This window comes from Pistacia vera, unplaced genomic scaffold (assembly GCF_008641045.1).
Source record: "Pistacia vera cultivar Batoury unplaced genomic scaffold, PisVer_v2 Contig230, whole genome shotgun sequence".
Lineage (NCBI taxonomy): Eukaryota > Viridiplantae > Streptophyta > Magnoliopsida > Sapindales > Anacardiaceae > Pistacia > Pistacia vera.
Genome location: NW_022196036.1, coordinates 209,878 through 230,762, shown reverse-complemented (window position 1 = coordinate 230,762; position 20,885 = coordinate 209,878). Strand labels below are relative to the sequence as shown.

The window sequence follows — 20,885 nt, the reverse complement described above, 5'->3', positions numbered from 1 at the left end:
GTTCTATTTTGAAGTACACTGACATGTCTCCAGATCAAGATCATCGGATAACATTCCAGAAGAAGTTTCTCTAACTAAGCAGCTTGCTTATCGGCTGGACATAGTTTTATCAACTATTCATATGCTAAGCCACTGGCATTGTTGCTGCACTCTCTACTACTTATTTGTTTTGGTGGTTTGGCACTCTCTTTTGTGAAGATGATGGCTTAGCAGATTGCTTTGGCTGTCTTGGACGTACGTTGCTGATTCTGGCAGCCATGTGAGCTCAGAAGGTATTGGTCCAAGACTAGTTTCAGTTTCCATAAGTTTCGGCGGGATGATTATATTTGCAACGATGCTTGGGCGTTTTCTGATTCAATATGAGAAGCTTGACTCATAAGGAAAGGAAGAAGTGAGGTAGTGAAGCAAAACCACACCCTAATTCTCGGGTGGAGTGATAAACTGGTAAAATTCATTCTGAGACATGTCCGTGTGGACTTTTTTCTTTGTGCTTAACTTTTTTCTTTTCTATTTTTTCATTTATCAAGTATGTGACCTGGATATCATAAATTTATTTATTGGTTAATAGTTAATTGTGTTGCATAGTTGATATGATTCCCTTTATGGAGACATGGATTCGAATTCTATGTTCTATATAATAGAAAAATCGGACTAATTAATGCATGGTAGGGGACTATAAGGTGCAACCTTGTAAGTGATGATTTCGTATTTCTGCATCCTCATGTGAAAAACTACTTTTAGCTGCTTCTCCTAATGCAGCCCTATCCCTCAGAAGGTTGAAACAATAAAAATGGGGCAGAAAACATTGGTTTTTATAAAAACCAGATTTACTTATTAGAGAAACAAAATCATATTGGGGTCTTGCATTTTGTTTTCATTGTGATGTACTAGAAAGTCTTTCATATAATAAAATTTGATCTCGAGAAGAATAAAGGGCATTTAGTAAACAAATTTCATGAACGATATTTTAAAATTAGAATACCCATGAGGATTTAGCCAGATGTCGGTTGTGGTTTGCTCCACAATTTTGGGATTCAAGCTCCCTCATGGGCAACTATAAGGCCGAAGGCTATTATTTCCCATTTCCCGAAGCGGGGTTCACAAAAGAACAGCAAAGAACTTTGATTTGTTTTAAAATTATAACTAATTTTTAGGATTTTATTTGAAAGCCATTTTTGAAAACTTTCAACTAAACATATTTCTAACTTTCTGTGTCTCTTGTCTATGTTAGAAACCATGTTTATATATACAGTGTAAAGGGTATACTTGTACTTTATTAGTGTGTGATATATTGAGTTAGGGTGTACTGTTGACATTTAAGAAGAAATAGAGAAAAGTAACATGGTATCAGAGCCTGAAACGCGTAAACCCTAAACCCATTGCGTGATTCAGTTTTCCGGCGACGTCTGGCTTCTTCCCTGGTTTTTTCCGGCGACGTCGGCTTCTTCCTTGGTTTTTCCGGCGACGTCAGACCCCTTCTTTGTGTTTCGGCGACGTCAGACCCTTCCCATTTGCGTGATTCAGTTTTTCGGCGACGTCTGACGCCTTCCCTGCGTTTTCCGGCGACGTCAGACCCTTCTTTGCGATTTCCGGCGAAGTCTGACCCCTCTCTTGCGATTTCCGGCGACGTCAGACCCCTTCCCTCTGTTCTCCGCGGACGTCTGACTCTCTCTTCATTGTTCTCTTAGTTTTCCGGCGAGTGTTGATTCTGAGTTTGGTTCTCCTCTGTTTTTTTTGGTTTGTGCAAAAAAAAAAAAAAAAAAAAAAAAAAAAAATATTTTTTTTGCAGGTCTTCTGTCCGAAATATGGTGCTGTTTTTGTGTGAAAATGGGAATGCTTTGTGTTGGCTGGGCGTTGAAAATGTGATACCAGCGTTGTTCTGAATCCTGGTGGTTTGAGCTGTTGTGCTTGCTTGGTGGTTTGAGTTGTTGTGCTTGATTGGGTGGTTTGAATTGTTGTGAATCTGTTGGTTACGGGTTCTTTGCTGGACAGTATGGCTGCGGACGGTAAGCAGGTGGTGACTGAAATTGTCACTTCCTCCACCAAAATTACCGATCGGAAATTATGGGAAAGAAGAATTATATTCAATGAGCGAAAATCCGACGATATGTGTCCAGCCTTGATATGGGAGACCATTTAATCGAGGATCCACCTGAGGCAACAGAGGGATGACAGTAAAACTCGAAAGAGATGGCTCATGGAAGATGATAAGCTCTTCAAGATTCAGAATACTCTTGATTCGTCCGTGGATGATGTGATTGGTCACTGTGATACAGTCAAGAGTTATGGGAGTATCTAGAGTTCTTGTATGCTGGTAAACAAGACTTGTCTCATGCCACGAATGTTATAAAGATATATCGAGCAACTATGCAAGAGAAGACACTGCTCGAATATTATACCGAGATAAAACAAGCCTTTGAAGAAAAAAAAGGCTATGTTTCCTGTTCCTACTGACGTGAAAATGATGCAAGCATAAGAAGAACAGGTGGTTGTGCAAGTTTCTAGCTGGGTTGAGACCGGAATATGAGATAGCTCGTACACAACTTCTCACCGGTGAGACACTTCCCTCTCTTACTGTCTTTGCTCGCCTTCTTAGAGTTAGTAAGGGGGAAGATCGAGGATTGTTAAGGACAAGGAAACCTCAAGGATCCTAACGTGATCAGGGCCCAGCTAGTATGAAGTCTAGTGATAACAAAGGATAAAGGGACAAGCCGTGATCCTAGGACAATCGTGGTACTGGCCCCGTACTTGCTTTCACTGTGGTGCTGAGGGTCATGGCAAGAAAAATTTTTGGAAGCTTCATGGCAAGCCCCTGACTATGCAAGACACCCAGAAGTTTGCTCATGTTGTCACTCAGGATGGTCTTTTACCACCCCATCACAGATACTATCTCCGCAGAGAATATGCTCGTCTCATCAGAATGCTTGCTCCCAGTCATCCATCCCATCGACCACCACTACTTTAAAACCAGTTAGGTAATCTACAGTCTGCTTGTCCACTTCTAGTAGTAACGGGTTATTGATTCTGGTGCTAGCCACCATAGACAGGCGATACAGGTATTCTCTCTCATTTTCACCTTCTCCTAATTGTCTTCGGTCACTTTAGTAATGGGTCTACTGCACCTACCATTGGAGTGGTGCCGCATCTCAACCAATCTCTGTCTCTTTCCTCTGTCTTGTGTCTTCCCCATTTTCCCTTTAATCTTTTATCAGTTAGTAAAATTACTAACGCATTCAATGTGGGTGTTACTTTTTTCCTACTCATTGTATATTTCAGGATCTTGGGACGAGGCAGATTATTGGTAGGGTGCTGTATCAGGTGGCCTGTATATGCTCGATGATGTCTCCACTCCTGTCTCTCAACCTATTGCGTGTACCAGTGATTCATCTCTATCCGTACTGCATGGTCGCCTTGGTCATCCTCCCTTCCCATTTTGAAAAGGCTGTATCCTAATGTCGGCTCAGTTGTCACACCTTGAGTGTGAGGCGTGTCAGTTTGGAAACACCATAGAGTGTCCTATAGCCCTAGGATAAACAAAAGAGCCACAGCCCCTTTTGATGTTTTACACTCTGATGTTTGGGGTCCTTGCCCTGTGTTGTCAAAGTCTGAATACGATATTTTGTTATTTTTGTGGACGATTTTTCACGGTAACTTGGTTGTATTTTATGAAAAATCGTTTGAAATATCTCCATTTTTTGTACCTTTATGAGAAATACAAATCAATTTACTTCATCTATTAAATTCTCCGAAGTGATAATGCCAAAGAATACTTTTCTGCTCCTTTCTCTCCTTTGTCTACTAGAGGTATTATTCATCAGTCATCATGTGTTATACACCTCAGCAAAATGGAGTTGCTGAACGCAAAAATCGTCATTTATTAGAAGTTGCTCGTACTCTCCTTTTTCACATGAAAGTCTCTACAGCATTTTGGGCAGTGCTATCTCTACAGCAGTCACTTGATCAATCGCATGCCTTCTTCTGTTTTGGACGGTCAAATCCCGTTCTCATCTTTTTCCATCACAGCCTTTATTCTCTCTTCCTCCTAAAGTGTTTGGGTGCACGTGCTTTGTTCAGGATGTTAGACCTCATGCATCCAAATTTGAACCTAGGTCCCTCAAGTGCAATTCGTGGTTATTCCCGATATCAGAAGGGTTACGTGTTTTTCTCCTGTCCTAGGTAAGATCTCATCTCAGCTGATGTTTCCTTTTGAAACCATCCATATGTTGAGTCCTCCACTTCATCTACTTCTCTTGAAGCACCCCCTGATGATCTTCTTACCACATACCATTATAGTCCTCTACCATCTTGTCCTCCTATCACCCAGGTATACTTCGCAGAGTTCACCCACCATGAGACTCCTGCAGCAGCGACATGATCCACTGCCCTATCGACTGCCTCGTCCTCTGATCCGGTTCCGCATCCTCTGACCATGATCCTGATCTTCCCATTGCTCTTCGTAACGGTAAGCGTTCTTGTACCTATCCTATCTCCTCATTTGTTTCCTATCACCTCTTTGTCTTCATCTTCCAAGTCTTTTATTGCCTCTTTAGACTCGTGTCTGGTCCCAACTTGTGTCTGAAGCAATTGCTCATGATGGGTGCGACGGGCTATGGAAGAAGAGATGTTGGCTCTAGAACATATGATACATGGGTTCTAATGGGGTTGCCTGAAAATAAAAAAGCTATTGGGTGCAAATGGGTTTTCACAGTGAAGGCTAATCCCGATGGGACTGTAGCCGGTTGAAAGCTCGTTTGGTTGCTAAAGGTTATGCCAGACGTATGGTATTGATTATTCTGAGACATTCTCCCCAGTGGCTAAAATGACCTCTGTCCGACTATTCATTTCTCTTGCAGCTTCAAACGTTGGCCTCTCACCAACTTGATGTAAAAAATGCCCTTCTACATGGTGATCTTATTGAAGAGGTTTACATGAGCAACCTCCGGGGTTTGTTGCTCAGGGGGAGTCAGGAAAGGTATGCAAACTGAGGAAATCTTTATATGGCTTAAAGCAATCTCCACGGGCGTGGTTTGGGAGGTTTAGCGAAGTGGTGACTAGTCTGGTTTACATAGGAGTGCTTATGATCACTGTCTTTATAAGCAATCGAGTTCGGCATCATTCTTTTGGTTGTTTACGTTGATGACATTGTAATCACTGGCAGTGATGATGTTGGCATTCAGAGTTTGAAAAACTGTTTGGCTTCCAAATTTCACACAAAAGACTTGGGTACTTTAAGGTATTTCTCGGAGTTGAGGTTTCTCGGAGTAAGAAAGGGATTTTTCTCTCTCAACGCAAGTATGTGTTAGATGTGTTGACTGAAAGGGTCTAAGTGAGGCTAAGCCTTGTGACACTCCTATGGTTCCTAATGTGAGATTGAATGCCGAGGATAGAGAGATGTTTGGTGATCCAGAGAGGTACAGAAGGATTGTGGAAAGTTAAACTACCTTACAGTAACCCGTCCAGATATTGCGTTTTCAGTGAGTGTGGGTTAGTCAGTTTATGTCTTCTCTAGGACATCACATTGGGATGCGGTCTCCACATCTTGAAATATCTAAAAGGAGCTCCTGGACGTGGGATTCTTACAGTGACCATGGTCATATAAGGTAGAAGGGGTTTTCAGATGCTGATTGGCAGGATCTCTGTGGATAGACGGTCGTGACTGGGTTTTGTGTTTTTGTTGGAGGAAATCTTATTTCTTGGAAAAGTAAGAAGCAACCAGTTGTAGCTAGGTCAAGCGCAGAGTCTGAGTATCGGGCTATGGCACAAGTTACGTGTGAGTCATATGGACAAGACACTGCTTAGAGAAATTGGGTTTGGTGACCCAGGGACTATGGACTTGTGGTGGACAACAAGCAGCGATACATATAGCAAACAATCCAGTCTTTCACGAGAGGACTAAGCATATAGAAGTGGATTGTCACTTTGTACGAGAGAAACTTGAACAAAGTAATTGCTACTAATCATGTTAGAACAGGGGAACAACTAGCTGACATCTTCAAGTCTCTAGTTAGTAAAAGGGTAACTATATTTGTAACAAGCTGGGCATGATAGATATATATGCTCCAGCTTGAGGGGGAGTGTTAGAAACCAGTTTATATATACAGTGTAAAGGTAACTTGTACTTATATTAGTGTGTATATATTTGAGTTAGGGTGTACTGTTGACATTTAAGAAGAATAGAGAAAAGTAACAGTCTACAAAGAATTATATCTGATTGTAAGTCAACAATCCCTATATATTTAATTAAGAATTGAATATGTTTCTTTGGTAATCCTCTTCCTTATTTTTATCAACTTGGTGTTTGATTGGTATTAGATCCTGCATCAGACGTCTCAATTTACATTCTCCAGGATTTCATGATGGAGATGGTGTCGTTTGATTATCAGTATTGCAGTACTGATGATATGTTCCTATTATTCATTTTCCTGCTCACCAATTATTTTGTGGTGAACTCAGGGATCACTACTGAATCAACTAAGACTAGCCAATGAGGGTTGGGTGGAGTTGTGGTTGTGGTGATGGCTGAACGTGGCAAAGAGGAGATGAACTTGACATTGCGAAAATGGAGTTTGATTTCAAAGGGACATCTGTAATATGCAGAAGTGGTAGCCCTCTGATTCTGGCTGACCTTAAAAGGTGTGCATACTTTCTTTCTTGGTACATGTCATAATTATTTTTCCTGTGCTGAAAAGATGATGAAGCCAATGAACTTACCAGGTTACAGAATTGAAATTTATAAATAACTGACACCAAATGATTTGAGTTTGTTTAATAAGAAACTATGACTTTGTTTAAATTTATAAAATGAATAAAGACACCTTGTCCACAAAGAATAAAAAACGGAGGAAAGAAAACAATTCTGTACTAACTGCAGTGAATGCAAGATGAATAAAACAGTCTAATGAAATAAATAAGAATCAGACCAAATTATGTAGGAAATGGGGGCTGTTGCGGAGTCGTCACTCAGTTATTCTGATAACTTTCCCTTCAATATTATTAAAATATATATTTTTTATACGAAAATTATTTTTACTTTTTAAGAAGAAACTTATTTTTACTTCTTGTGCTTTATTAACAAGTCTTTTCCTTTTAATGATTTTTAAAATCTGGTCTCAACTTTTCTAAGAAGATGCCGTTTATTGGTGGACACTGTTTATGATTGTCTCAGAAGCCGTTTAAAAAAAAATAAAACTGAATAAGGAGAAAAGGGTTTGCCAGGACTTGGATTTTGCAGCTAATTTTGACTTCTGAGTCAAGTCTGGTTCCTCTAGCAGTTGTGGCTGGCATTTGCATTCATTAACCTGGAACAATTAATTTATTAATTTATAATGGATGACGATACATTGCTGAAAACCATATCTCTTATACATTTGCATCTGTATTGTTGTGCTAATTGGAAAGTTTATATCAGGTATCTGTTTCCAAGGCCCGTGCCATAATTGTCCTTGCTGAAGATGGATGCTGATCAGGTCTGACTTGTGAAGATATTGAATGTGCCTCATCTTTGATATTGCATAAATTGATCACTGTTAACTCATCATGGTCTTACAGAGTGATGTCAGCACTAAGAACAGTCTTAAGTCTAACAGGAGTAAAAGAAAAGTTGAGAGGGCACATTGTTGTAGAACTAAGTGATCTAGACAATGAGGTCCTCGTTAAACTGTGGAGGAGATCGTGTTGAAACTGTTGTAGCTCTAATGTCATCAGGCGCTTGATGATTCAATGTGCTCGGCAGCGTGGACTTGCACAGGTTGATTTTTTAATTTTAGATACTATAGTCTTCTTTTTAGTTTGGTGGCATTGTCTTAATGACAATGTAAAAATTAATTTTCATTGTTCATTCTTTTAGTGCTTATTACAGTTAGTTATGTAAATTTTCATTCAGTTATTTTTTTCCCATGGACTGGCTGTGACAGATCTGGGAAGATATTCTGGGTCTGAAAATGTAAGTTCTACAAAAAAAGATGGCCGATGTTGGATGGCATGTCATTTGAGGATGTATTGATCAGTTTCTGATGCTATGCCTTGTGGAGTCAAGGTTGCATCCCGGGGTGGTAAGGTTATCCTGAATCCTGATGACCAACATGCTGGAAGAAGGTGATGAAGTTTTTGTCATTGCTGTAGATGATGACAGCTATGCTCCAGCAGCATTGCCTATGGTGCTTTCATTTTCCTTCAGAAAATAAAGTTTTAAATAAATTGCTTTGTCTATATATGCTAGCTTATTTTCCATTAATGCAAGGTCTAACATGGTACGTGCAGATGGGGGTTTGACTCACACTTTACCTAAATCAGACTTCATAAGTACATGGAAGGATGAAAGAAAACGATAATAAATGCAAGAAAGAAAACTTTTTTGTGATTGGCAAGTAATGTATGAATGGAATTGATTTAGTTGTCAACATTGTTTTTAACTTGTTATTTATATTTGCCTTGTCTGAAGCAATCATATATGCATTGAGATGGTGATTTATTTTGGTTTTGTAATTCAAATCAGAAGCAGATGCAGTTAAAGGTTGTGACAGATATTTCCTCTTTTGTATGATAGAAATGATTTAGTCTTAATTAATTCAATCAGCGTGAATATGCAGACAGACAGTGTCTAAATTTAAATGGTACAATCTTGGGTCCTTTCATCTAGATGCTGTGGATGGTTGGGCCATTGATTTGATAGCCAAAGCTATATCCTGACTAAAAAATTGTACAAGTTGGAATAGTTATCAATCTAATTTGCCGCTTTCCTACTTCCTTTTTCTCTCTCCTTCGGTCATCTAGTTTGTACATGTGTGCATATTTCAGTAATTAGAAATATGGCTTTATTATTGAAGTTTGCTAAAGAAGAAGAAGAGGAAAGGAGCAAGACAACAGTGAATCACGATTAGGGCGATCATTCATATTCAGAAAGATATAGTTTTTGCTGGCTAGAAGATGCCTTCCATGACCAGAATTAACTAAGTGGGGCATACCATAATATAAAACTTAATAAGTATAATCAATTTGATCATTCAGGTCAAAGAGCATAATTTATACATATTACTCGACCAGAAAGAAAGCTACAGAATATTCTACTTTGTGGATGGAGGAGGGACATTGATGATATGATTGTGGAGAGTTCTCTGTTGTAGCCCCTAATTCTTTCTTTTTTTTTTTTATCCCTGAATGCTGCAGGTAAGGAGGGGATACTGCCCAAAGACTCCGTGTTCCACAATCTACAAAAAGGATACTTTTCTGTGGCTGCGAAGAGATATGGAGATTAATTATGGTAAGTTTTTGGAATTTTCAGTCTTGCTCCCAAGACTTCTGGGGTGCAATCTTGAATGGAGACAAAGTCGGTGGTACTTTGGAATCTGTCTGCCATTTCTCAATTTTGCTCTAACTGGCAATAAGTCTTCAAATATTCTGGAACTCGCACTTTCTTCATCTATTTAGGTGCAAAACAGATAACTCAATTTTGTATACACAATGAAATGGTATTGTTTACTCATTTATGTTGTTTTAGGTGTTAGATGCCTTCCTAGCGCCTGGTTCAGAACTTTGGATGTTCAATGAGGTACCTGAAAATGATAGGAAAAAGAAGCTTATTGATGGTGGTCTAGATCTCAGCAGGTTGGCGAATATAACACTGGTTAATTGTGAGGGGAATGCTGTTATACGGCGTCACTTGGAAAGCTTACCTTTGGAGTCTTTTGATTCGGTGAGTAGCACTATTGCAGGTCTATTTATGAGTATTAAATCTGGTAGGAGGAAAATATAATTGATAGTAGTCATGAATAGTATGAAATGATGCAAAACATGAGCACTATTTAGCAGATCTCCTGTAGGTAAGTGCTCACATGATATGTGACTCTCCAGTCTCCAACTGGCGGGCTTTCAGGAACTTTGTCATATACTTTAGAACTCAATTTTAAGTTAATTTTGAAGTGGGAGGCATGTGGAGGGTATGTGTGTGATCTTTTCACTTGTTAGACTAAATATATTTCAATATGGCATCTTGTTTCACAGATTCTGGTTTTGGCCAATGAGTCAGCTGAAGATTCAGCCATTCAAGCAGATTCCAGATCTCTTGCCACGTTGCTTCTGATTCGTGATATTCAGGTAACTTGGATTATAGCCGTGAGGGAAATTTTAGTAGATAGCGCTTTTGATGCTTTCAAGTTATTTCTTCAACTGCAGTAGTCTGATTGCATATATTATTAATTTAGTAACAAGTTCCTATGATTATGTTAAGGATTATTTACTGCAGTGATCTTACGCCCCCCCACCCCTTAACTTAATAGTTCGCTTCTGTTAATCAAAGCCTATCCATTTTGCCTTTCTGCTTCTTCACATGCAGGAGATTGATATAACACCTGAGAATTCTGTTTGCGGAAACATTTTTCATCATAAATAGTACAATCCTATATGACAATGTTTGATGGTATATTAATCATTGACCATGAGATTGAGCTTTTTTTCTCTTTTCATCTTTCTGATCTTTGCAGACAAAGCATCTTTCATATAGAGAGGCTATGGTAACCCAAGCTCACAGAGGCTCTTGGATTAAGGAGATGCAGCAGGCTTCTGATAAATCAGTGATAATCATTGAGATTCTGGATCCGAGGACCAAGAATTTATTATCCATGTCGAAGATCAGTGATTATGTTTTGTCAAATGAGCTTGTCAGCATGGCGTTAGCCATGGTTGCGGAGGATCGACGGATAAATGATGTCTTAGAAGAGCTGTTTGCAGAGAAGGTTCTCTTCCCCTTTGATGATACTAAAAGTGATCTTACTCTTATTAATAACTAATATCTTTATGGTTTTAGCGGGGAAATGATTTGCAAATAAGGCAAGCGGAGCTTTACCTGTGTGAAGGCGAGGAATTGAGTTTCTTTGAGATAATTGTACGAGCTCGACAGAGGAGAGAGATTGTTATTGGTTATCGTTTAGCTAATGCTGAAAGAGCTGTCATCAATCCACCTTCTAAAAATGAGAGAATGAGGTGGTCTCTGAAGGATGTTTTTGTGATAATTGGAGAGAAGGAATAAACTCTCTTTGTTGCCACAGCCTGAAAGTTCGATTCTTGGAAATGGAAGAAAACCCTTTTCCAACCAGTCAGAGCTCGAATGCCCTTCATTGAATTGTAATCAAAAGAACGAAAATCACCATCTCAATCACTTACGCCAGAAATCAATCACAACTGTATTCAAACACAGGCCCTTCCAACCTTTCGGATTGTTGAATGATATTCAGCAGATCAACGTTGTTGCCTGCATCGTTGTTCATAACAAATTGTATGTATAGATGAAGCTGAAAATAATGCCCTTTTTTACACTGTTTCCTGCTTGCAAAATATACCTTGCTCGGAAGTTGAACTTGTATTACAAATCTTGAATATGTATTAAGTACGACATTTTTTCCTTTCTACTCAGATCCTCTTTTTAATTTACATGAAGAAACTATATGCTTCTCTGCATGGGATTTCAGTAATATTTCTATAGGTTTGTCCAATTTTCAATTTTGAAGCTTCCTCAACAGGACATTTTCACCGTTTGCTTCAACAACACTGGAAGAAATTAATCTTGAGAAGTTTACTTATATAAGTTTTACATGCGATGCCCCTGCTCAAGCCTGGAAATGGTAAGTAATGGCAGTTCCTCAAGCATGACAACACAATAGAAAAGTTTCTGTAGTACCGGATTAGATACTGAATGTGTTTGCACCATTGGATGGTGACTGAGAGTTTTCAAGAAAACTACTTTATCCTCGCCGGATGATAGTAACTATCCCGACGTGATGCCATAACAATGTCGTATGATGACCCGGCATAATAAGGCCTACAATTAGAACTTAGTATCATACTTGTCAGGCATTCAGCAACAATACAGCTTAACCGTCAAAGAAAATGTGTACTGATGTTGTATTGCTATGACTAGAATCATTGATTTAATGAAATGTACAAAACTCAGCTTTATTGATCTAGTAAAAAATAAAAAATTGATTCATGAGGTTTGTACAAAAGGTTAGTCTCAAAATAGAGTTATTTATTTACTGTAGATCAGCCATTCAAGTTAACTTGCATTCAACCAGAATACAACTCAGCCAAGCTCTCACATTTTGATGTGAGGTAAAAGTTGAGGTCTCAAACTGAAAAACTCACCCCTATGCTTCAGAGACATTCTCGTTCATTTGAGCCGCCGGTTCAGAAGATGGTTCTTGGATTCCATCGGTATCAGATGGTTGAGATTGATGCTTGGCGGCAGCCTGCAACACCCGGTTTTGAACATCTATGGATGAAGGCGATGTTGGTAGTCCAGGGCGGTTTGTTTCTATTTTTCCGGCAGCCCATGAAAACGCTTGACCTCCAAGTCTAACAGGAGTTAGCAGCAGCCTTCAAAGAATGGAAGATAATATGATTAACTAACAATTTAACACAACCAATTATAAGGTATACTATCAAAACAGCTCAGAATCCAAGTCCTAAAATGTAAAATCTGAAGGAGGCATTACTTGACATCTTCTCTAAAATCTTTAGCATCCTCGTATGAAGCAACCCGCCGATAAATAGTCTGGTAGAACAGGAACCCGAAGACAATGAATCAGTAAAACTTGGATATGCTATATCCAGATATGTAAAGTGAACAATGAAAATTAAAAAGAAAAAGAAAAAATTGACTGGATACCTGACCGAGGCCAACAACACCAATAAATTGCAATGTCTTCTCCCACTCTGAGACAAAATTATTTACGGTCAGTTGGTACACAGTATGGGCACAAAGAAAACTGAAAAATGATTTCAAATGCAAGCCCCACTGATGATACAAGCTTACAGCAGATTGTGCCCCATCTAACCCTCCACTCCATAAAGAAGCAATAAATACATATGTGGGAGAATGCTGCCTCCTTAACTAATTAACTACTAGATTATGTTAGTCAAGACAGGTGCACACGGGCATACAAGCTATAGCACATCTGACGAGTGCAGACATGCTCGAAAACCTTTCCCTTCCTAGTATTTCTATTCATCCTGTAAAATGGTTTCAAAATGCTCCAAATATTTACAAGATATCACTGTCACGCTCAAATCTTGCTTTTAGAGAATCTATGAAGCAACCAGATGCAAGCAACATAATTTAAAAATTGGAAAGAAAATTGTTTGAAATGTTGGTTGGCAACAGAAACAGATGCATGTCAACATCCATGTTATTTTCAGTTGTAGTCAATCCCAGTGCCATCAGCTTTCCAGGGTTAAGAGAACAAACTTATAAATTCAGGACCTAATGGTAAAGAAAGTCAATTTGTAAAAGGTCAGGCGATACCGCTCCAAAAGCAGTTGGACATGGCATGTCACATTGGTAAACATGTAGAAACCAAAGTTCAATAAGGAAACATTCCAATCCATCAAACCTCTTTTCAATCCTGAATATAATTGACAAATCTGAAGAAAGAAATTATACAGACCTAATAGCGCATATAATGCTGCAACAGCTCCCTGCGAATAAGATACATGCATTTATTAGTGAAAGATACACTTAAAAATTACACCATAACCCAGTAATTATTTCCCCATTATGTATTTGCAACTGCATTTGAACCAGATAACTATCATCAAAGAATTGATCAACAAATGACCAAGAATTAACAGAGTAGTTAATCAGATGATAGATCTTCCAGGAATTAAAGTTATGTTAATACATATCTCAACCATAGAATAAGAATAATCACATTTAAGAAGTCATTATAAGGATAGTTTTAGTTAGAGAATAAAATGAACCAAACACGATAAATAATTATATTGAATTAATTACAAATCTAAGGTAAACACACAATTAAACTGAGTCTTACCACACCAAACCCAAGAACTTTCAATGGAGAAGGCTTGATATCTTCTAGGATTGCCTCGGCATCCTGAAATAATCCCAGGTTCACATTAGCAAAAAACATATATCCTATCTAAAATAACTCTTGCAAGTTGTGTAAGAGCATTTCTAAATTTTAACAACATTAAAAAAAAATAACTAATGCCTGTGTAATAAATACCTCATTTAGTATGGTCAGTGCCGTCTCAACTTTCAGCTCCTTAATTCGGAGACCCTCTTTTATCCAAGACTGAAAACCGCCTTGGACCATGTAGGGTCTCTGTTATAAGAACAACACCAAACTATTAGTAGTAGACAATATTATAGTTTTCGATGATAAATAGCTTAGTTTGCAAATGGATTCAGTGGATACCACATTCAATAACAAGAAATATAATAATTTTTTAAGCTTAATTGCCTTAATTAGGCAATCTGAATTTAAATTTGATCTAGTATTTAAGCGTCAAGAATTCCAGTTACAAGCTCAATATGTAATTTAGTCAAGCAAAATAAGTACACTTCTTGCTCTTTTACTATGGGCAACTAAAGCTGATAAAGATTTCATCTATTGCCTCCTTGAATGGATTTGGATTCACATTTTCAAGCTTAAGTTAGACACTATAGAGTACAAATTATAAGGAGTTATTTTAACTAAAGATCTGGCTATAATGGTTCTGACAACAAAAATTTGTTTATGCCATCTTCCAGCTCCCTAACTCGCGAGATGAACATGAGAATATCAAATTGTCGAAATATTATGGACTATATAATTTCTTTTGCTTTTTTTTTTTTTTTTTTTTCCTTTTCTTTCCTTTTTTTGGGTCCCATTTTAGTGTTTTTCAATTGTACATAAAATCTCAAGGTTTAGCAACTTGCCTTAATTCCAAGTTTTCTCAATGATCTTGCAATGCCTTTGGAACGAGAACCATCAACATCCATTACTATAACCTTGGACCTGTCCTACAGGTTGTAGAAAAAGAATATTTAGAAACACCATTTCCATATCCAAAAGAGGTTAATCAATAGTGCATGATATACATGGACTTTATAGCAAACAAGCAAGGCCCATTCTACATTCTCGAGAAAGCTGAAAGGAAAACGATGTGTATGTATATAAGAGGAGGATCAAAGAACCTACACCACTCAATACACTGTAGCTATTTTTAATGTTTCATCAAATCATTGGAACAAAAATATTCCTAACATCCATAATACACAGCAAATAATCAGATGTTTGCAGCTATCTAATTCATAAACTCACATTTCTATGCAAAATGAACTTTTATTTTGTTATTACAATATCAACCATATATTTCTATCTCCAATAAACTTGAAATTTGGCAATTGAAATGAATATTTCCAAAGTTTGATATCCACCAATGTGCTTCGTAGATCGTAAAATTTGACAAAAGTTATTGAGTGATGTAAATATAGGGGTTTCAAACCTACTGTATATGTCCACATTATGCTCGTCATATGCTTCTATCTAGATTTATTATTTTACCTTTTTCTTTTAGATTCTTAAAAATAAAAAAAGCGGTAATGCGCATAAAATTATGTTTTAAGCAGGAGCCAGAGATGAGAGAGATCCATCAGTTCTCCATATTGGCAAACAGCGCTCAAGAAAAGAATTTGGTGAACAAAGCCAAAAATCTTCCTTTGCTTCAGAAATTTTTTTCTTTGAAACAATTAAAAACTGCTGAGAGATAAGCCATCTAAAAGCATTAAACTACCATACCTGAACTATTTTCAAGTTAGAAATGACAGCAGCAGTTAAGGAGTCATCAAGCTCTCTTCCACCTCTCAACACTTTCCTTACTGTGCCATCAACCTGAATATAGACTAGGAATCTTGACATGAAGTTGCAAAAAAAAAGAAAGATAGAGCTAAAATCCAGAAGTTCATTGCCCTTTTCCACAAAGCATTTTTTAGCAATTTGAGTCAGCTCCAAGAAACAAGAAGTTTCAATTCTATCCTTAAAATAAATTTAAAGAAAAGTACCACGTTAAAAACTTAAAGTAACACTGTCATGTGTAAACCAACCTCAGGTAAATATACACTTGCATAGCGATATCGAGCTCCTCTTCTAAGATCAGGAATACCATCTCTTTCTCTCATAACCTTCAGAAGATCCAATTCCAACATCAACACCACAGCAAATTTGAAAAATGAGAAAAAGAAAGTAGTTTTAGCCTTTGAACTAAACTATTAATCAATCATACATCTGAAGAAAAGAGTTTGAAAACAGCAGAAGCCCCTTGTATAATTGGAATAAAACCATAAGAATATTTTAATTGTTTTAGCCTCTTTGATGGAGCATCAAAACTTATAAACTTCTTTATTTAACTAAATAAAAGGCCTGAAAGATTTACAATATCTTGCCTCAGGCCGGACATCAATCAGAACAGCATTCTCCTTTCCTGTTAAAAGCTCCAAAGTTAACTTAGGAGATAAATCTCCCGAGTAACCACTATATGTCCACACCCAATAAAAAACCCTGCACAAATCTGATAGAAGATATAAATTTCACATGCCAAATTTTTCATGTTTTCTGAAGTGAATGGTTAAAAGAAATCAACTATAAACAAAAGGACATCCATACCACAAAGTAGCAGAGCTTCCCAGGAAAAGAACAAATGGAACAATAGGATCGTTCGGATCCAAGCCAATACTTCTTTCCAATCCCTTAACAGCAATGGAAACCTGTTCACAGTGTACTGAAATTCAGTGCTCTTAATGGAGTACAAGCTCAAAATGCCCATGATTGACAAACAGTATCTCCATGTAACAAGTGATGATTGATGGCACCAGCAACAAAAAGCTTCAACTATCAAACAATTTGAGATTTATATTCCTTCACAACCAAGCATTAATTTTTTCAATAGAACTCAATAGATCAGATTGTGATTCTACTGATGCAGATTTCTTACTGAAAAGAAGGCCCCCCTGTTATTCATCCAAATATATTACGCCATGAAACTGATATGCATCCTGAACATAACATACCTGTTGAAAAGCTGACCCAACAGGTCTCACGATTTCACTTGCTCTCTCTTCAGATAAATTAAGAGCATCCCTGATCTCTGGAGGAAGCATTTCCTTAGTGGTGCCATAATAGTAGACAACCAAAGAAGCCCCATTTACTATAGAATCTTCCAACATAACAATTGTGCGTCTCAACACATCAATGGCAACAACAGTTACTTTGCTTGAGGCTTCTGTCAAGTTAGTTGAAAAACCCGTCAACTTATTGCCAGCTAAGTCTCCCGTTTGATCAACAGATGAAAACACCCCACCAAGAGCATTATCAACTACTTCTGAAGCACTTTTTTTGACAGATGTTATTGATGAAGTAATTGTATCTAGTGAGTTTTTCACAGTATTCTCTCCTTTATTTAATGAAGAACTAAAGGTTTCACTAGCCCGAGCAAGAAAATCATCAAAACTGCTTTTTACATTGGATACCGGATTACTATCTATATCCAGGGAGTCAGATATTGGGGCAGTATTCTCAGGTGTCAATTCAATGGTTGACACGGTTTCAGGTTCCACTGGTCCCATCAACGTGTCTGCATTTTTAGTCATCTGGTTTGTAAAGTCCTTGAGTCCCTCTTCCACAGCAGGTACACCAGAAGTGTCTACGTATTTTAGCTCTCCACTTTCCATAGGTTGCAGCTCATTTATCGCTCCAACTGAAGAACTCCATACATCAGATGGCTTGCATTTAACGCCATCTAATTCACTTGGACAGGAATTAATGAAATCTACAGGGACTGGTTGAGTGTTTTCGACAAAACCAGAAAATAAAGACTTTGTAGCTTGTGTTTTAAAGGAAATTCTCTGGAGATGGATTCCATTTGTCAAGCCCAAATCAATGCCGTCTTCCACAAAACATCTAGATTCAAAATCCTTCTTGAATGGAGAACAGGACCGCAAACCTCCATGGAAAGAAATCTGCAGGATTTGTGGATTAATCTATAAAGTTTTGCTAGTTAAACAAGAAAAAGTTGCAACACAAGCATGCGTATGCCATTCAATTTTTAGGGAGACGAAGTCACTCCATTTAGTTTCCATGGTACCAAGAGTGTTGATAGAGAGGAAACTATTCTCTTGCACTGGTAGATCTTTGACTCTTAACATAATTTCATTTTTTACTAGAAGTCCTAGTTAAGAAACTTCTAAGCTGACCAGTATGATACATATACACAATCAATGAACAAAGAAGAATTATTCATAATCAATCAGGCAACAATGACCCACAACATTGTTGTAGATTGATTTCATAAAATATATTAAGAGACTCAATGCGAAACAAGCATTCCAAAAATTAGCAATATCTTAGCCACTGACCAACTTACTCTTGAAATTCTGAAACATGTTCCGCAAGAACCAGTATTAGTTTAATCCTGAGTCCATCAGAAATTAATAGTTATCACTTGTATACTACCAAGTTTAACTAATAACCTCTCCTTCTTCATTAACTAAAAGACCAACAAAATAATGATCCTACACAATTACATATGTGATCTCAAGTCTCAACCTAATAGAATCAATAGAAACCATGTGTGAGCTTCAAACTATCTATATTCATAAACTCTCCTAGCACTGGTTACGAAATTAAATAACTGGAAGATTCAGATAAAAGATAACCATTCTTGAGAGTGAAATCTCAAATCTCACCAATGAATGAGATGAACAACTCGAGGTGGCTGAGCATACAGGCAACATCATCATTTCAACACAAGATCAGGCTCAAAAGATTCACAAAACTTTCATATCTGCACAATTAAAAAAAATCAAAAAATAAAAAGTTATTTTAATAACACCTAACATCGCATTCGTGCATACAACACTATACTAGAAACATTTAAGATCAATAACAAATCAAACACAACCCAGATGAACTTATGAGAGAAAGCTGACACTTTTCACTTGTATGTCTAAAAACTCAATCTCTAATGCAAATAAACATGCATATTTCTGCATAGCTACACCAACTGACCCAACCCATTTGAATTCAGCACAAAAGGATCATATTTCATCTGGGTATCTTAGAGTTCATTTAGAACAAGAAACTTACACTTCTCACCAATGTGTCTAAAACCTCAATATCTAATGCAAGCAAACATGCAGATTTTCACCTAACTGAAAAACTGACAGAACCCCCTGGAATTGATCACAAGAGAGTCAAATCTTCATATGGGTATCTTAAAATTCACTTGCAACAGGAAGCAAACTTTTTTCACCATTGCGTCTAAAATCTCAATCTTTAGTGCAAGTAAACATGCAAATGAAAAAAAAACTAACACAACCCATCAGAACTCAGCACCAAAAGATCAATTCTTCATATGGGTGTCTTAAGATTCTCTTGCAACAAGAAGCTTAATGTTTCCACCTATCTCTAAAAACTCGATCTCTTTGCAATTAAACATGCAAAACTTTACATAACTAAAATGGACTAAAACAACCCAATTGAATTCATCACAAAAGGATCAAAACTTGATCCGGGCATCTTAAATTTCACTCAAGAGCATTTTAAGAGAAACAACGAACCTAAAGTACAGTTCTTACTTGAACAAAACGGTAATGCCAAGCTGAAAATGGATAATGGGATTTATTTAAGAGAAGAATTTTTGTAGTTTATTTGTTTGTTTGTTTGTAAATATGACAAATGGGAGAAATCGTGTGGCTTGTCAAAGCCGTTAGCTTCATCATCTGGTTTGGCTCCTCTTCGCCTCTCGTTTAGTTTTGTGGGGACAAATTTTGGATTTTGAGATTTTTTTTTAATGTCAACACCTCAAAATCTCAAAATATTCTTCCAATTTTGGATATATTTTCACCTAAATCCATCAAAATATCATATCCATCTTTGTCATATATGTAACAATATTTGAAATGATCTGCTACATAGTTTTCTAATCTCAAATAGAATTAGAATCCTCTTTCTAAACCAGTTGTTCAAAGCTTTCAAATATTGTAACAATCTCTTCGCTCGAATTAGTTTGAACACATCTCAATTAATCTCTAGGTCCACAAAACCTCTAGATAACTCATCTAGACGGTTAAAGTTTTACGATCCGATCATAAGACAAATAGTTGAATACTTTTTGGTATGTATGGTAGACTATTTTAAGTAGTATTTGAAAAAGGTGAGTTGGATTATTATTACGAGAATAAGATTTAATTTAAAGATGTATTTGAAAAAAAATTTGTAAACATTTTTTAAAATATTTAGATTATTTTTAATCTCCTACATTTGTTAATTTAGATAACACTCCTATAATAAAACATTAAAAATTAACAAAAACACCTTCATCCACCCATTAAATATGGCAACTGGCCCACCATCACCGAAGGGTTGTCAGAAGGTTATCGGAATGGCACACGAACAGCTAAATTTAGTCTTTTCTAGCCAGATCTACCATGGATCTGACTAGAACGGCCAGATCGGAGCACGACCGCCACATCCAGCCATTCGTGCGCTATTCTGACAAATTCCGACCACCTTCCAGCGGCAGTGGCCAACTGCTAGAAATATGTCGGTGGATAGGAGTGTTTTTGTCAATTTATAAACTTTTATTGTTGGGGGTGTTTAGTTAAATTAACAAACCTAAGGGGTAAAAAAATATAAATATTTTGAGTTGAAAAGAATATTATCAGATTTTGAGAATATTAAAACAAATATGTATTTTGGGTAAGATTTGATAGAATAGGATAAGATTGGGAATATTGAAACCAACATAACCAAATATTTTTTCTTTATCATAATACTTATACGTTTGTTTAATAATCATGTTAAATATGTAGAGTACGATGAAATCACATACTTCTTATAAGAGATATTTTTCGTATGAACACGTTAAAATCAATGGGACGTAAGATTTGTTCAATGTGATTGATGCTTGTACATATTATCGACATGCTTTTGTTTATCTCTTTCATGTCGAGCTCTTCTAAATAAATTTCAAATGATGTCAAAAGTGTCGAGTATTCATACCCATATTTGTCGTTATCATTCTTTGATTTACCACCTTAAACATGTTTAATAATT

General features: G+C 37.1%; 1 protein-coding gene and 1 pseudogene across 2 annotated transcripts; one reads left to right on the top strand and one right to left on the bottom strand.

The window, feature by feature from the left end:
- Positions 1-22: 22 nt before the first annotated feature.
- LOC116131193 lies at positions 23-11,445 on the top strand (annotated as a pseudogene).
- Positions 11,446-11,920: 475 nt separating this feature from the next.
- LOC116131321 lies at positions 11,921-19,543 on the bottom strand. Of its 2 annotated transcripts, none has more exons than XM_031416993.1 (14): positions 19,406-19,543; positions 18,515-18,612; positions 16,841-17,788; positions 16,437-16,537; positions 16,217-16,331; positions 15,878-15,955; positions 15,573-15,665; positions 14,711-14,794; positions 14,016-14,114; positions 13,821-13,883; positions 13,437-13,467; positions 12,659-12,705; positions 12,486-12,544; positions 11,921-12,366 (listed from the first exon to the last, which is right to left on the bottom strand). In XM_031416993.1, exons 2-14 carry the CDS (start codon positions 18,566-18,568, stop codon positions 12,138-12,140), a joined length of 2,001 nt encoding a protein of 666 aa, XP_031272853.1. In that variant the 5' UTR covers positions 18,569-18,612; positions 19,406-19,543; the 3' UTR covers positions 11,921-12,137. The 2 variants fall into 2 exon arrangements, with proteins under 2 accessions (XP_031272853.1, XP_031272852.1); XM_031416992.1 differs by having other exon boundaries at positions 19,388-19,494.
- Between the last annotated feature and the right edge of the window lie 1,342 nt (positions 19,544-20,885).

What these genes read in the sequence shown, in the direction of transcription:
- LOC116131321 (XM_031416993.1), bottom strand. Translation starts at nt 18,568, where the DNA reads ATGATGATGTTGCCTGTATGCTCAGCCACCTCGAGTTGTTCATCTCAT. An exon ending in GGAAGCTCTGCTACTTTGTG is followed by an intron (nt 16,332 to 16,436) that starts GTATGGATGTCC and finishes AGATTTGTGCAG; the next exon opens with GGTTTTTTATTGGGTGTGGA. An exon ending in TGAGAAAACTTGGAATTAAG is followed by an intron (nt 14,115 to 14,710) that starts GCAAGTTGCTAA and finishes TTCTTATAACAG; the next exon opens with AGACCCTACATGGTCCAAGG.